At 51.8% G+C, this 14,698-nt stretch overlaps 1 protein-coding gene across 1 annotated transcript in view; it reads left to right on the forward strand.

Moving 5' to 3' along the window:
* The window catches only part of TNS1 (tensin 1), a 120,710-nt gene that overhangs the window by 82,206 nt on the left and 23,806 nt on the right, over positions 1 to 14,698 (forward strand). The window contains exon 17 of the mRNA XM_065413663.1: positions 3,948 to 4,040. Within this exon, the coding sequence (XP_065269735.1) occupies positions 3,948 to 4,040 (93 nt within the window). The remainder of the gene's footprint in view (positions 1 to 3,947; positions 4,041 to 14,698) is intronic.

Consider the following 14,698-nt stretch of genomic DNA (forward strand, 5'->3'; position numbering starts at 1 on the left):
GTTGCAGATGGGAAGGGTGAATGACAAGGGAAGTTAGATGCTACTTAACATGCAGGGGCTCTGCTGAGCCTAAGGTAGGCAAAGGAGGTTTCAGCAGTTGCTTTGCTGCTGGAATTGTCTGATCCTTGCAAGTGGCTGAGAAAGTCTGAGCCTCGTACTTCCTGTTGCATGTTCTGACCTCCTGACTCCTCCAGCTGAGCATGCGTCCTCCTGGCTAACCCTTGATAACTTGGTGGTAGGTTTGGAAGAAGTGAATTCCGCTTTGACCGGTTCTGCCGCTGTCCCAGTGCCACAACGGCACGGCTGAATCAGGCTGCACCAGCACAATGCATTGCTGAGCAACTGGGAAAAAAAGCAATGGCCACGTTTGATATTCCTATGTATTTATAAGTGCAATAGCAGAGCTGAAAATGGCTTGAGATCAGGGCTGGCTTTAGGCCGATTGGCCCGATTCCCCTGAATCGGGCCCCGCGCCCAGTGGCCTTTTTAATATTTACTCACCTGGCGGCTCTGCGGGTCTTAGGCAGCGGGTCCTTCACTTGCTCTGGGTCTTCGGCGGCATGTCCTTCACTCGCACCGAAGGACCCAGAGCCGAAGTGCCGCCGAAGACTCGGAGTGCCGCCTGGTAAGTACAAGCCCAACGAATCGGGCCCCGCACTTACTAAAGCCGGCCCTGATTGAGATGCTCTGGTCCCGATCATGAGAGATTTTCCAACATGGCAGTCACCTCCCAAACTATATTCTCCACGTCTCCTGTCTCTGAACCTTGTGGATGTCCCACGGCCTTAGACTAGTGCTGGGCAAAAATTTTCACTCAAAACTTTTTTGGGGGGTGAAAAATGCAGATTTGGCGACAGCAAAACCTTTCCCAAATTCACGTCAATTTAGTCAAATTGTTTTGATTTTTTTCAGCATTTTATTTTTAGGAGGTTTTTTTTGACCGAAACGTTTCAATTTTTCGGTTTGAAATGACTTTTCCTTTCCACATTTCCTTTCATTTTATTTTATAAAAAAAGTGAAAAACCTTTTCAAACAGTTGAAATTGAAACGTTTCATCTCGGGTTTCATTTGAAAAAATGAGTTTTCTGTTCAATCCCCAATACATTTTTTTTGCATTTCCAGCGAACTGAAACATCTGTTATTCGCTCAGCCCCCATTGGTGGCTGCAGTTGCTACACACCAAGTTTAGCACAAGAGTTGTTTTTAACCCCTTTGGTGCCACCCTCTCCCCTCAGAAACACAGGTCTGGGCAAGGTCATCGCCCGTTGGTGATGAAGGGTGAGGGTGTGGCTGGGACGTTCGGCTGCACTTTGAATGCTTAGCTGCTGCAGGGTGAATTTCAGAGTGACAGGTTAATCGTATACGCTTGAGATGTGCCCTCGGGGCAACATTTCTTACCTAGTGCAAAACGGGGACTCTTTTGCATCTCATCCCTGGCCAGCTTCTCGACCAAGCAGGCTCAGGTGAACTCTTGAGCAACATCAGAGCTGAATCTTTTGAGGTTTGCCTATTGCTGCTACAGACGGACCCATAGGGAGCTCCCCGATCCAACCCCCCCCCCAGGTTTGGGGGAAGTGCACTTATGAACCAGAATCCCGGATCCAACTGCCCACTTTTCCATGAGAGGGAAATTTGAATCCTCATCCAGATCAGAACCTCACAGCTGGGGCTTCTGTGGTTTGTCGGACGGCGGAGACATGAGTTAATTTCATTTCCGCTAGGAGAGCTGGTGACCATGACATCGCTGCTCACTGCAGGCTAGATTTCATGATGGTTTGGGGGTTAAACCCATATCCTTGCATCTGGCTCTGCCGGATTTTCCCCCCGTGCAACATCCCCCAGCCATTGAGAAGCAGGCCCAGCGCATTAGCGGTAACACTTGGCTGGAACGTCTTGGCCCGTCCGTGGAATTGCTTGGTTTCCCAGTATCTCATCTGCATTGAGCAAACAGTTCTAACCAACGTCGCAGCCGTGAAAACGTGAGCTCAAGAGGACTGGCTTTTGTTTCCACGCCTGCCTCCCGCCTCCTCCCGCTGCCAGCGTGGGTGCCCATCTGAATCTGTAAGTCAGAAGGTTGAAATGCAAGCAGCGGATAAAGCTAAAGGAATGTGTCAAGTTTCCTTTAGGGAGGTTGGAGCCTCGTTTGTCTCCTTGTTTTTGCTTTTGGCAGCATTCCCACACCTCTTCTGTGTCCTGAGATCTCTTCCTCCCAGTTAGAAAGCCTGAATTGTTTCGAGCTGGTAAAATGCAGTGTCAGGGAGATAGAAATCAACGGCAAGAACTCGCGCGCGCACACACACACACACACACACACACACACACACACACACACACACACACACACACACACACACACACACACACACACACACACACACACACACAATATAAAGCCTTATTTGTGAGACTTGTAGTACGTGCATCTCACATATACATCTGCATCCATTTGCTCCATCACTCCCTGCTTCATATGTGTACCCTATATATAGTATGTGTGCTATATATATACACCCTCCCCCCCTTATATGTACATACGACATACCGGCCTCTCTCTATGTAATATATACGTGCAATAGAGCTATGGAACACATGTTGTGTGCATTTGTAAACAGGCTGGTGGGTATGTGACACATGTGTCGCTGCACATCTGGCTGGTTTTCCAGATGTGTATCTACACCATATGTGTGAAAGTTCATGTCATGGGCACCGTTTAGGTCTCTCTACCAGAACGAATCCAGTAGGTAGAGCGAATGCTACGACGTAAAGTGTGGGCCCTAAGTTAGTTTTCCCAGGGGAAGATTAGGTAATGGGCCTGTTTGGTGAGCATGGTGGTTTGAATTGATGAGGGCCGTATTCTGTTCTCGTTTACACCGGGGTGAATCTGGAGTATCTCAGTTGAAGTCAATGGAGCCCCTCTGGATTTAGATCTAGGGGACGGAGATCGGAATCTGGCCCACTGTGTTTATGTTAATATCAGTCCGAGTCCAGATGAAATGCTGATGTTCTTGGAGGCATCTCTGGCAAACTGTGCCTTGAGAAATGAGCCTCCCCCCGCAGCAGACACATACTGGGCGGTCTCGTGTTTTGGAGTGTGGAAGTCAGGACTCCTGGGTTCTAGCCCTAGCTGCGCCGCCAACTTCCCGAGTCAATGCGGGCAGGACGTGTTACCTTTGTGTGCCTCAGTTTACCAACCTGTCCAATGAGGGGAGTGCAGCTAAATGCCCTCATAGGGTGGGGAGGTGTCATCAATTAAGCGTGGCAGGGAGTCTGAATCAGTGAGCGTTGGGGAAGGAGCTTTGAGATCCCTGGATGAGAGGCGCTGAGGCAATGGAGGGCGCTGTTATCCAGCCAGGGGGCTGCCACTTTGCCGACTTGCCCAGCGTTAGGATTCCTGCAAGCCCCGGGAAGTCATTCCTGCTGGTGGACTGTCCCTAATGGTGGCGATGCCAAGGTGCTCTCTCCTCTAGGAGGCAAGGCCTTCAGGCTCCCGGCACACTCAAGCAGGGTTTATGGGCATCAAAGGAATTTGTAATCCTGCCCTGCCCTCTGGGCCCCTCAATCCATCTTCCTGCAACTGCCCATCAATCATCAGCAGGGGGTTTCTTCGTCTCTCCCCGTGTCTAGGTTCCCTCCGCACGCGGCCGGCATCGGGGCTGGCCGAATCACCGTCTCCATAAAAGAGAAGCCAAAGGTGTCACTTCTAATAAGGGGGCCTGCTCTCGGCTCCTGCATTCCTGGGGTTTCTGCAGGCCAGCGGGCTTAAGTGTTTCCAGTTGCACATGCACCTTGCCAGGACATAATGACAGTCATTAAGTAGCACATGTAGCGCTGAGGCTATAAACTCACATTTAGTAACAACCGAGATGACTCTAGGATTTATTGCGCTTTAAATTTAATTCCTCTTTTGATACCGTTGGGTTTATTTTATTTCTTTTGCCTGACTACAGTGCGCTCCCCACCCGGCCTGGCCAAGACCCCGCTGTCTGCATTGGGACTGAAGCCCCATAACCCATCCGAGATTCTGCTGCAGCCGACGGGAGGTAAGCGAATGGGTGGGGACGGGGGGCTGGTTGCAGACTGAAGGTGCTGGAAGTTAGGGCCAGTTCATCCTGGCATCTTATGCCCCTCTCGGCTATATTGAATCAGAATCATGCCGCTGCACAGAGAGGTCGAGAATGCATTGTTTCTCCAGGGGCTTCTGCTGAGGCTGAATTTGCAACGTTAGCCCGTCAGGGTCACTGAGGCTGACTGGGTTCGGTCACTTGCGTGTGCACCCAAGACTTTGAGATGTATGCTGCTGGACACCAACACTGTGCCTCAGGGACTGCGGCCAGCAGAGGAAGGATCTTGTAGCAGCAGTGGGGTTGAGAAATATGCCTGTCGATTATAAGAACATAAGAACGGCCAGACTGGGTCAGACCAAAGGTCCACCTAGCCCAGTGTCCTGACTTCTGACAGTGGCCAATGCCAGGTGCTTCAGAGGGAATGAACAGAACAGGGTAATCATCAAGTGATCCGTATGTATTGGTATACTAAATTCTGCCTTAGCGCAGGGGGGTCATAGAACCAAAGGGTTAGAAGGGTCCACCAGGGTCATCTAGTTTGACCCCCTGCCAATATCCAAGGATGGGCTAGCTAGATGACCTCTTGAGGGCCCTTGCAGGCCTAGAACCAGGTTACACTCATCCCGCTGGGCAGGTTGTCCCATAGCTGCATACCATAGGAGTTCCTTGCATTTGCCTCTGAAGCAGTTGGTGCTGGCTACTGTTAGGTCACTGGCCTCGCTGGACTTGGGGGGTCTGATCCAGGCTGGCTATTCCTACGTTATCAAACAACAAGCTTCAAGAAGGCAAGGGACATGCTGTCCGGTAAAGTGGTCGCCCATCACCACCAGCGCTTTGGTTTCTACGTCACCCTCTCTGTCTGGGTGAGAACCCGCGGTCCTTACTCAGGGTCAGCGGCCCCTGCTGGGAGCTGTACTGAAGGAGTGGATGAGGTTGTTGGGATTTGGCTGTCTATGGCTCCCCCCCCCTCTCTCTCCACCCCGACTCCTTGTTTCTCCCTCGCTCTCTCCGCCTTTCTGTAGCGGTCTCACCTCGGCGCAGTTCAAGAGGGCTGGCGCTAGAGGAAGTGCAACCTGCCAGTTCAAACAATATCCAGAGCATCCTCGGTCTCTGCGTGAATCCCCAGGTCCTGCCGCGAACTCCTCTCCTGGCCTGTGACAGCTGTCTCGGGGACAGATACCAGAGCCCAGGAGCTGTCTTCTAATCCAGACAGATCCCAGCTCACCAGCGCCGCGCCTCCCCTTCACAGGCTTTCAAGAGCTTCCTTTACGGCCTGTCAGGAGCCTTGTGTCTATCCTGCTAATCGCTGTCAGAGAGAAGCAGAGACTAGAGTTTACAATGGGGAAAGCCCCCTGGGGGACCAGTTCTGGGGCTGTAGACACCAGCATTTCAGCCGCCAGCATTTTTACAGCCAGGCGATAGATGTGGAGCAGCAGAGAGTTTAATAGCAGAGAGGCTGATGCACGCCCGTAAGAATCGGATGGAAAACCAGCAGCACTAGGCATGTTCCCAGTGGGGTTTTCTCAGCACACAGAGAGCCAATCAGTGTAGGCCCCAGACCTGCCGTCTGAACAGGGAAGGCCAATGGCTTCTCAAAGGGTGGAGGGAATCAGAATAATAATTAATAACAACATCCCGTTTGGACATAACCCCGCTTCCTGCCTCGGGCTTGACAGTGGGGAAAGGTTAGCGGTGAAGCCATAGGCATGATACTGCCAGGTGAGTGCTAAGGGCCAGGTGAGTGGTAAATCAATGGGTTTTAGGCACCTAAATACTTTCAAAAACCTGGGCCTCTTTCCTGTTTCTGTGGCAGTTCAGGTGGCTCGCACACATGTAGTTATTTACCAGGATGAAAAAGCAAAGAACATTAACATAGATCTCTCTCTCTCTCTCTCTCTCTCTTTCTTCCCTTTGCATCACCGTGTTTCCTCTCTTCCACTGTCTGTCCTTCCCTGCCTTGCTCCTCCATCTCCCGTCTTTCCCCCTCAGAGCTAGATGGGGAGGCAGTAGTTGAATCTGATGAAGGTAAGAAGGGATATTTTCTCTTTATTCATGCGAACTCTTTTGGCCAAAAAGAGAAGCTGAACTGCTAAGCTCATTAATGCTGAGACATCTGGTTGGCTTGATTTGTGTGGTATGCAGAAGGGTCAAAAGTGCAGACAGGATTGTACCGCAGTGCGGCCCGCCAGGGAGTTATACGTAGGAGCTAATCTCGAAGCAAATAAATCCAGGTAGAGCTGCCTGAAACTGAAGTGTGCAGGAAAATGATCAAATATCCAGGAGCGGCATTTCAGCCTCTGCTAATCACTGTTCCTTGTGCTCTCGGATCACTTCCTGTCGCACTGCCTTCTGGCAGGCGGTACTTCCTGGAATGCCATTCCCACCCCAGTGAATCAATGTGCCGTGAGATCATTGCTCTGGCTTCTGCAGAGGTTCGTTCTGAAACCCAGTCAGGATGGTGCCATGAGATAGAGCCGCAGCAGTGGGGTACACTGCTCTCTGTCCTGCCTGCACCCCCCACAATGGGGAAGTACTGATGCTGACCACTGTTCTTTTCACCTTGATCCAGGCTTCCCTCAATGTGTATGCAGCCAAGGGACATGCCTAGGTGAAAGGTGAAATTTTCATAAGCGCCTAAGTCCCATTTTCAAAAGTGGCAGAACGTAAGGCTCCAGAGGACTAGAACCCGGGTTTGCAGGGCTCCGGGTGACTGACATTTCAGGCCACCACCAGGTAGCTGTAGCAGAGGCGTGATCCATACAGTATAAACCCTGGGGGCACTACACGCACCTGGCCTGCTGTGACAACAGACGCTGCTCTTGTGCTCTGACCTTTGGCCCTGACTCCAGCTCTGACCTTAGGCCCAACTCCTGGTTTCTGACTCCGGCTGTGATCCCTCGCTTGACTCCTGGTCCTACCCACCAGGCCGGACTGCCACATCCTGGTTGTGGAACCCTTGGAGAACCATTGACTTTCAATAGGGCTTAGAGTATGTCTACATGGCAAAAGCTGTGCATGGGCTAACCTGCCCAAGCTCGCTTCCCTCCAGCTAGTCTCAGTGAAGACTGCAGCATGAGCTTCAGATTTTCAAAGAGCTCATTTCCAATTTAGGTACTGTCACGGAGTGTGGGGGGACACAAGGCCCTGCACCCCCGGCTTCCTGCGATTCACCAGGACTCTTAGCCAGCCAGTAAAGGAGAAGGTTTATTTAGACGACAGGAACACAGTCCAAGACAGGTCTTGCAGGCACAGACAACAGGATCCCCCCCAGTTAGGTCCATCTTGGGGTCCCAGGGGCACCACAGCCCCGTTGGGGGGTCAGAGCCCCGTCTGGGCTCCCCTCCATTACACCAGCCAACTCCTGAAACTCTCTCCCCAGCCTTTGTTCAGTTTCCTGGGCCAAGGTATCACCTGGCCTCTAACCCCTTCCTGGGTTCTCATGTTACATGCTCAGGTATCTTCCCTCAAGGCCAGTCTCCATCCCCCAATGCAGACCGTCCTAGCCACACTCCCCTGCCTTCCCAGCCAACACTCCCCACTCAGCATTCAAAGACCACATTAAGAACAGTCCCAGTTCGTCACAGGTACCAAAATAAAGGGCCACATTTTCTTAACTGCTAAGCCCCCAGGAGCTCCCATTGTGACCATAGGGATAGATTTCACAGAGGTCAGTTCTCAGCGACTCCTAAGTCATTAAGTTGTTTTTGTGACTGATACCCTAAGGCCATAAGACTCCCAAGCTCTGTGCTTTTGCTGACCCGAAGGGAGTGAAAATATAAGCAGAGACACAGAGCTCAAGTTCACGAGTTTCAGATGCTGCGACGTGCTTTAGAACAGGTTCACTTGCGGTGCAGTTTGTGCTTTCGGTCGCTGCTGCCTTTCCGAGCGGAATGGCAAACACTGTTAAACAAGAATGTGCCAGTGTTTATAGGTAGGGGACATTAGCTTCAAACGAAACATAAGCAAGCGCCTTGTGGATACAGAAGTTAAGAGCTTGGAATCCACACGCCTACACAATCTGTCTCCGTGCTTTCCTAGTTAATGTGTTGCAGCCAGATGGTGAGGCTGTGATTGAGATGGCACTGTCCTATTTTCAGTCACTTCTGAGTTACTCCTTGGGCTGAGTTTTCTGCATGTATTTCAGTCCCGTCTGAACCTCTCTGGGGAGTTTCAGAAGAATCTATCCATTTTTGCTGCACCCAAAGCAGGCTTGGCAACCTCTCATGATTTTACCACAAATCTTTATTGTGGTGTTTGCCTCAAAGACCCAGCTCTTGGAGTCAGGAGATTACAGGACAATTTCAGCTTTAATTAAAAAACAAAGTTTCTCGTCCTCATGGCTGCAGAGAAAAGCCTAAAAAAGTGGCAAGAGTTGGTGGCAATTTTTGTTATTGTTCAAAATGTTTTTCAACAAGAACATGACATTTTGGTCAACGTGGCATATTCTGTGGTTAATATCATTTTTCAACCATTCCCCCCCCATTTTTCATTTTAAAAAAGGAAAATGTTCATCCCAAAACAGAATATTTTGGGAGTTTGGCTGAATTTTTTTCAGCCAGAAACAGACAAATGTTTGATTTTTCAGGTTTTCGGTGGTTTGACATAACCCCAAAATCCTTTTGAAGAAAAATTTGGATGAAAATGAAAACTTTTTTGTTTTTATCAAAATTGTTTTGCAGACCAGGTTTAAATGTGACCTCTACAGTTCAAAACCAGAAGGGAAATAAAAAAAGACATGAGATTTTTAAAAATACATTCTTTTAAAGCCAATTTCATGGGTTTTAGAGTCTGACTCATGCGCTTTGAACACTTTGGGTCGGCAGTACTGCCTGGCCATTACAACATTCTTTCACTCATTTTCTGCATGACTCAGATAATTTGAAGTGTTGTGTTTTAAAACCTAGCATGTTCTGGCTCCTGAAAGAAGACCAATGCTTTTGCCACGAGGAAGAAATTAGCTGAGCGAGTTGACTTTTTTTGAAAGAAAATTTTTTTGATAGAAAAATGCCCTTCCCTGCCTAAAACGATTTCTGTTTCCCCAAAACCAGTTTTCAGCAGATGAAACATTTTGGTGGCCTTTTCAATAACGCTTTTGATAAAAGGGAGGGGAAAAATGCGCCCACAAATTTGGGAAATGGAAAAATGTCTCTGTTTTTTTAACTCAGTGCAAAAATGCAAAAATAACGAAGTTTTGAAATTTGTCACAATTTTTTCCCCATCTACGTTTAGAATGAACGTTCTAGCCACTGGAGAATTGCATATCACAGCCTACGGAAGGCTGCATGGTACAGTGATTGCGCACCCAGTTATCAGCTAGAAGTCACTGAGTTTTACTCCTGTGTCAGATCCTGGTTCACAGTGCAGCCTTGAGAAACAACATAACCATTCTCTGATTCATTTCCCAGCTTTAAAATGGGGAGGAAGTTTATCAAGGTGTTTCAACAATTTGTTAACCACTATGCTTTGAAAAAAACCAACCATGTCTTATGCATTGTGTCCCTTGAGGGTGGAGCGAGGGTGCGATTCCCAGATATTGGAGGGTATAAATGTTCTTGCCGCTCCCAGCAATCCTGGCCAACGTAGAGGGGTGGGGGGATTTGGACAGGAAAGCCCTTCTGAAGCGGAGATCTTGGTCAGTAGCACGCAGTAGGCTTTGTACGCTTAATCGGCGTGAGCATCTGTTCTCGATCCTCTTCTGGCCCCTGCAACTCTCCTTAACTGTCCGGCTTGTTCTGTGCGTTGTGCAAAGCCAAGGGATGGGCTAACAGAAGTGCAACCTGGGATGGGTTCGTCCTGGCACTCACAGAAAGGTGCACCTGCAGAGTCAGTAGCTGCACAGCTGGAAGAGTGGGACTGAGCCCATCGCAATGTGATTGTTTTCATCGGATGTGTAACGCTAAGCAGGGTTTAGCTCGACACTGTGGGAACTATACCTGGGTTCCTTTCCGCGTGTACACTGCAATGGGGGTTTTCATGGCCTGATCCTGCTAGATAATGGGATAGAGAATTTGGCCAATAATATAGTCAATTCGAATGGAAAGGAGCTGCAGTTTTTTCTGCACTACTCTAGTCAGACTGTCTGAATTGAATTTCTGCACTGTTGATTTATGTTTAAACAGCACCTTTTCTCACACACACACACACACACACACACACACACACACACACACACACAGACACACACACACACACACACAGACACACACACACACACACACACACCTTTTGAAGTCGGCTTCCAGTTTTGCAAGGGACAGTTAATTATGAGCATAAAATCGCAGGTGCAGATTTTCAATTTCTACTTTACTGGATGTTCCTCCAGATCGGACTAGCTGAATGCTGAATACCTGAATTTCTACCTGCAGCATCAGAGCATGGAGTGAGGGCCCTTTACAAATAATACCCTGTATGTATCAGGGTGTATCTCTGGCATTTTTAGGGTTATAACGAGCTTTGCTTGGGGTGTGTTCCCACCCACCCTCAATTGTTCATGTGTCTCTTCCTTTGTTCTTATGATGTCATCCATAGAGCCTTCCAGAAAAATCAGAATAGACAAGATCTACATTTTTAATCTAAAAAATATGCGGAACTCTCTTTTCTGCCCCCACCCTTGGCACACCCACCTCCTCGCTTCTTTGCCCATGACCCTGATTTTCCTTGTGTCACTAGACGCTCTGCACGAAGAGACGATGCTGGCATTCTGCAGCCCTTTCTCCTGAAGGCTGACTCATGCACTTGGACTGGCTAATTTTGGTCGGGGCAGGGAGCGGGATTTAATTACTGAAGCGGGGGAAGGTGTGTTACCCCCATTCTGCAGGTCACCCTAAGCAGCACTTTGGCCCTAGGCCGAGTCGACCCAAGTGCTGGGTTCGGCCAAAATACCGAAACCCACCTGGAATGTTCTGTGTGAAAAGATTATCCCAGCTCCCTTCAGAGGTCAGCTCCTGCCCCATCCGATTATGCAGGGCGGGGCAGGGCTGAACTGAGAGGTTATACCCAAAGGGCTTGACTCACACATTCCCCACTCCCATCTCTGAAAAAAACTGGGCACTTACTTGGGTTTTTAGTGCAGGGAAGCACAGGCCCTGAAAGGAAAAGAGAGAGGCTCTGTCTGACCGTCAGTGTTCTTGTGCCCTAGAGGGTAACGAACGCTAGGTGCGGTACAGGCAGAGGGTACCTGGCAGCCTCTACCCCAAAGAGCTCACAGGCTACAGGCAATCAGACAAATAGACCAGGGCTGGGGTGGGAGGAGACTGGGTAACAGAATAATAGGGGCTGCTCACTTGTCTTCTGAGAGGCGACTGAAAGAGCTCGGCTTGTTTAGCCGAACCAAAAGAAGGCTGAGGGGAGAGATGATCGCTCTCTAGAAATATATCCGAGGGATAAATACCAGGGAGGGAGAGGAATTATTTAAGCTCAGTACCAATGTGGACACAAGAACAAATGGATATAAACTGGCCATCAGGAAGTTTAGACTTGAAATTAGACGAAGGTTTCTAACCTAGGAGCAGGGCTGCTCCGGCCTTTTCATTCTGTGGGCCACTGCACCAGAGACCCTTCTCCCCTCCTACAATTCGCTGGAAGAGCCAGGCCCGCACAGGCGAGGTCGGGGCTAAGATAACCCCAGAGATCTCTGGCATCTCTAGTGCAGTGGGCGGCGTAGCAGTAAATATGCCCAATGGTCTGTGATGGGATGTTGGATGGGGTGGGATCTGAGTTACTACAGAGAATTCTTTCCTGGGTGCTGGCTGGCGAGTCTTGCCCACACGCTCAGGGTTTAGCTGATCACCATATTTGGGGTCGGGAAGGAATTTTCCTCCAGGGCAGATTGGCAGAGGCCCTGGGGGGTTTTCGCCTTCCTCTGCAACGTGGGGCACGGGTCACTTGCTGGAGGATTCTCTGCACCTTGAAGTCTTTAAACCACGATTTGAGGACCTCAGTGGCTCAGACATAGGTCAGGGGTTTGATACAGGAGTGGGTGGGTGAGATTCTGTGGCCTGCGTTGTGCAGGAGGTCGGACTAGACCATCATAATGGTCTCTTCTGACCTTGAAGTCTATGAGTCTATGTTTCTTAGCCACTCAGGAGGGGTCCATTTTATTTCCAGCGGTGTGTTGCGTACGCCGCCCACTGCACTAGAGATGCCAGAGACCTCTGGGGTTACCTTAGCCCCGACCTCGCCTACGCAGGACTGGCTCTTCCAGTGAATTGTAGGAGGGGAGAAGCAGGACCGGCTCCAGGGTTTTTGCCGCCCCAAGCGGCGGAAAAAAAAAAAAAAAAAAGCCGCGATCGCAATTGCAATCGGCAGCACTCTGGCGGCAGCTCCACCGCACCGCTTTCTTCTCCGAGAGGGACCTACCGCCGAATTGCCGCCGAACAGCCCAACGTGCCGCCCCTTCCCCTTGGCCGCCGCAAGCACCTGCTTGCTGGGCTGGTGCCTGGAGCCGGCTCTGGGGAGAAGGGTCCAGGGGAGGAGGGGACCTCTGCTGCAGTGGCCACAGAATGAAAAGGCCGGAGAAGCCCTGCTCTTAGACATGAGGCTTTGCGAGACAAGGAGGCAAGGCCGGCTGGTGGGTGAATCTCAGGTCTTTGCGGGCAATGCCACTCACGTCATATGGGTCCCTGGTATAACACCCTCCCCCCACCTCGTTTCCTTCAGGAAGAGTCCGAAATTCACGCTGGGTGCTGGCCGGGAGAAGCGGGAAGGCAGGTCGGTGACAGCACAGCACGCCTGGCTTGGCACCAGCCCACGGTGATGCCAAGCCCTGATGTGGTGTGGATGGCATTAGCAGGAGCCCCCCGTGGGCCATGTGGAGACGGGGCTAGCACTGACGAGGATGGGCGGGAGGCGGGGGTGGGTATATTTTCCCGAGCCTCCTGGACTCGCTCATGCATTCAGACCAGGCCACTGTGCAGCCCTGCCGCCCGGGTGAAGGCAGGGTCAGGGCAAGGTCCCCCGTGTAGGCGGAAAGTAGGACAGGGCCCAGTGGAGCATGAGAACGGGGCGTCTCCGTTAGGAAAGGCGGGAACAATCCCAGTGCTCATTTGCCTGCTCCCTCGGAGGAGGGCTGCGGAGAAGAGGGGAAGGGAGGCAGGCAAGAACTGGGTGTCTATACCCGGGGGGACTGGGGCCAAAGGGGGAGCCAGGCAGGGGGGGAGAGGAGGAATGGGGTGAGTGTGGAAGGGGGTAGGAGACGGAAGCCTTGTGGGGCTGAAGGGGGAGGGACCAGAGCTCTGGGAACAGTCTCTGCGAAGCCACCTCCGGGGGCAAAGGGGGACAGGTCTCCAAAGCCTGGAAACTGTGCTGCTGTCTGAGCAGAGTGACTGCGTCCACAGCCCCCACGGCGCAGGGGGGTCGAGGCGACGGCTCTGCTGCCGTCCGGGGAACGAGCACCAGGCCTCGCTTCCCGCCAGGTGCGGGGCGGTTAGTCAGCTCGCTCCTAATGCGCCTGGCAGCTGGTGTAAAGGAGCGCTGCTCCACTGAGGTCAGCGTCAGGCTGCTTTACGCCCACTGGGGAGCTGACGTCGCGGACATCGCCGATAGCCTGGGCGGGCGCGGTGCCCTTGACGGCAGCTCACCCGGCTCGCGGTGGGGGTGACCTGGGCCAGTGTCTGCTCAGCGAGTTCGTGGCTCGCAGGCTCCAAAGAGAGGGGCCGGGCGAGGGTTGTCACCCTGCACTGGCCGGTCGGAAAGCCGGTTAGTTCTGTTGGGTTCCATCCCCTCCGGCGTCGAGGGGACTGGCTGTGCCATCCTTCCTGCCACGCAACGATGGGGTGGGAAGGATGGGAGGCTGGAGCAAGGTTTCTCCCCTCAGCATTGGGAGTTATCTTTGTTTGAGAGGATGGAGGTGGGCCGCTGCAGATGGTTGCCCTGCAGTCGTACCGCGGGTTGCAGGGAAATGCGTGTTGCCGAACGGCCCGGACCTGGGCTCGTGGTTCAACACAATAGCGAGTTTCGGTTCTCGAGACGATCGTTGCTGCTTCCTGGGGTTCAGAGAAGCCAGCTCACCTCGGCCCCAGCGTGCACCAGTGCACCCCAAGGAACTGCCCTTCCTTCCCCCTGCCGGTGCTCTCGGGACACCCCGAACCCAGCCGCTTCCAGAAATGGAACGAGGCCATCCCGAGGCACCAGCCCTGGGGGCGTGACAGGCCAAGCTAACCCTCGGCAATGCAGCTGGCAGAGATGGGCCTTTAACTGCCTGCTTAGGTGGTGGCTCCTGTTTGCTTTTCTCACCTGCGGCTCGTAAGAGAGAGAACCTGGTGGTTGGAGATGGGAGAGTCCATCTCGCTGCGGGCCCAAGAGGGGAAGTTCGGGATAACCCCGTGAAGGTTCATGCAAGGGTTAGAACCCGCTCGCTCCTCTGTTGGTGAACATACTTGGAGATAAATGCCTCGAGGTTGGGGGACTAGGGCATGTCTAAACTGGAGCTGGGTATGTCTCGTTACACCGCCAGCTCCAGTCTAGACGTACGCTCCGTAAGAAGTTCCGTTTGGCTGGATCTGAATTAAGGCGCGCCCTGTCCGAGAAGCCGCCTTTGCACCTTAAAAAGACACCAGGTTTTGCCTGCCATGGGCACCTCGTGTGACTGGTTTCTCCAGCCTGTGCTGGGCGTGCAGCAGAAACCGACGCAGTCG

This window comes from Emys orbicularis, chromosome 11, assembly GCF_028017835.1.
Source record: "Emys orbicularis isolate rEmyOrb1 chromosome 11, rEmyOrb1.hap1, whole genome shotgun sequence".
Classification (NCBI taxonomy): domain Eukaryota; kingdom Metazoa; phylum Chordata; order Testudines; family Emydidae; genus Emys; species Emys orbicularis.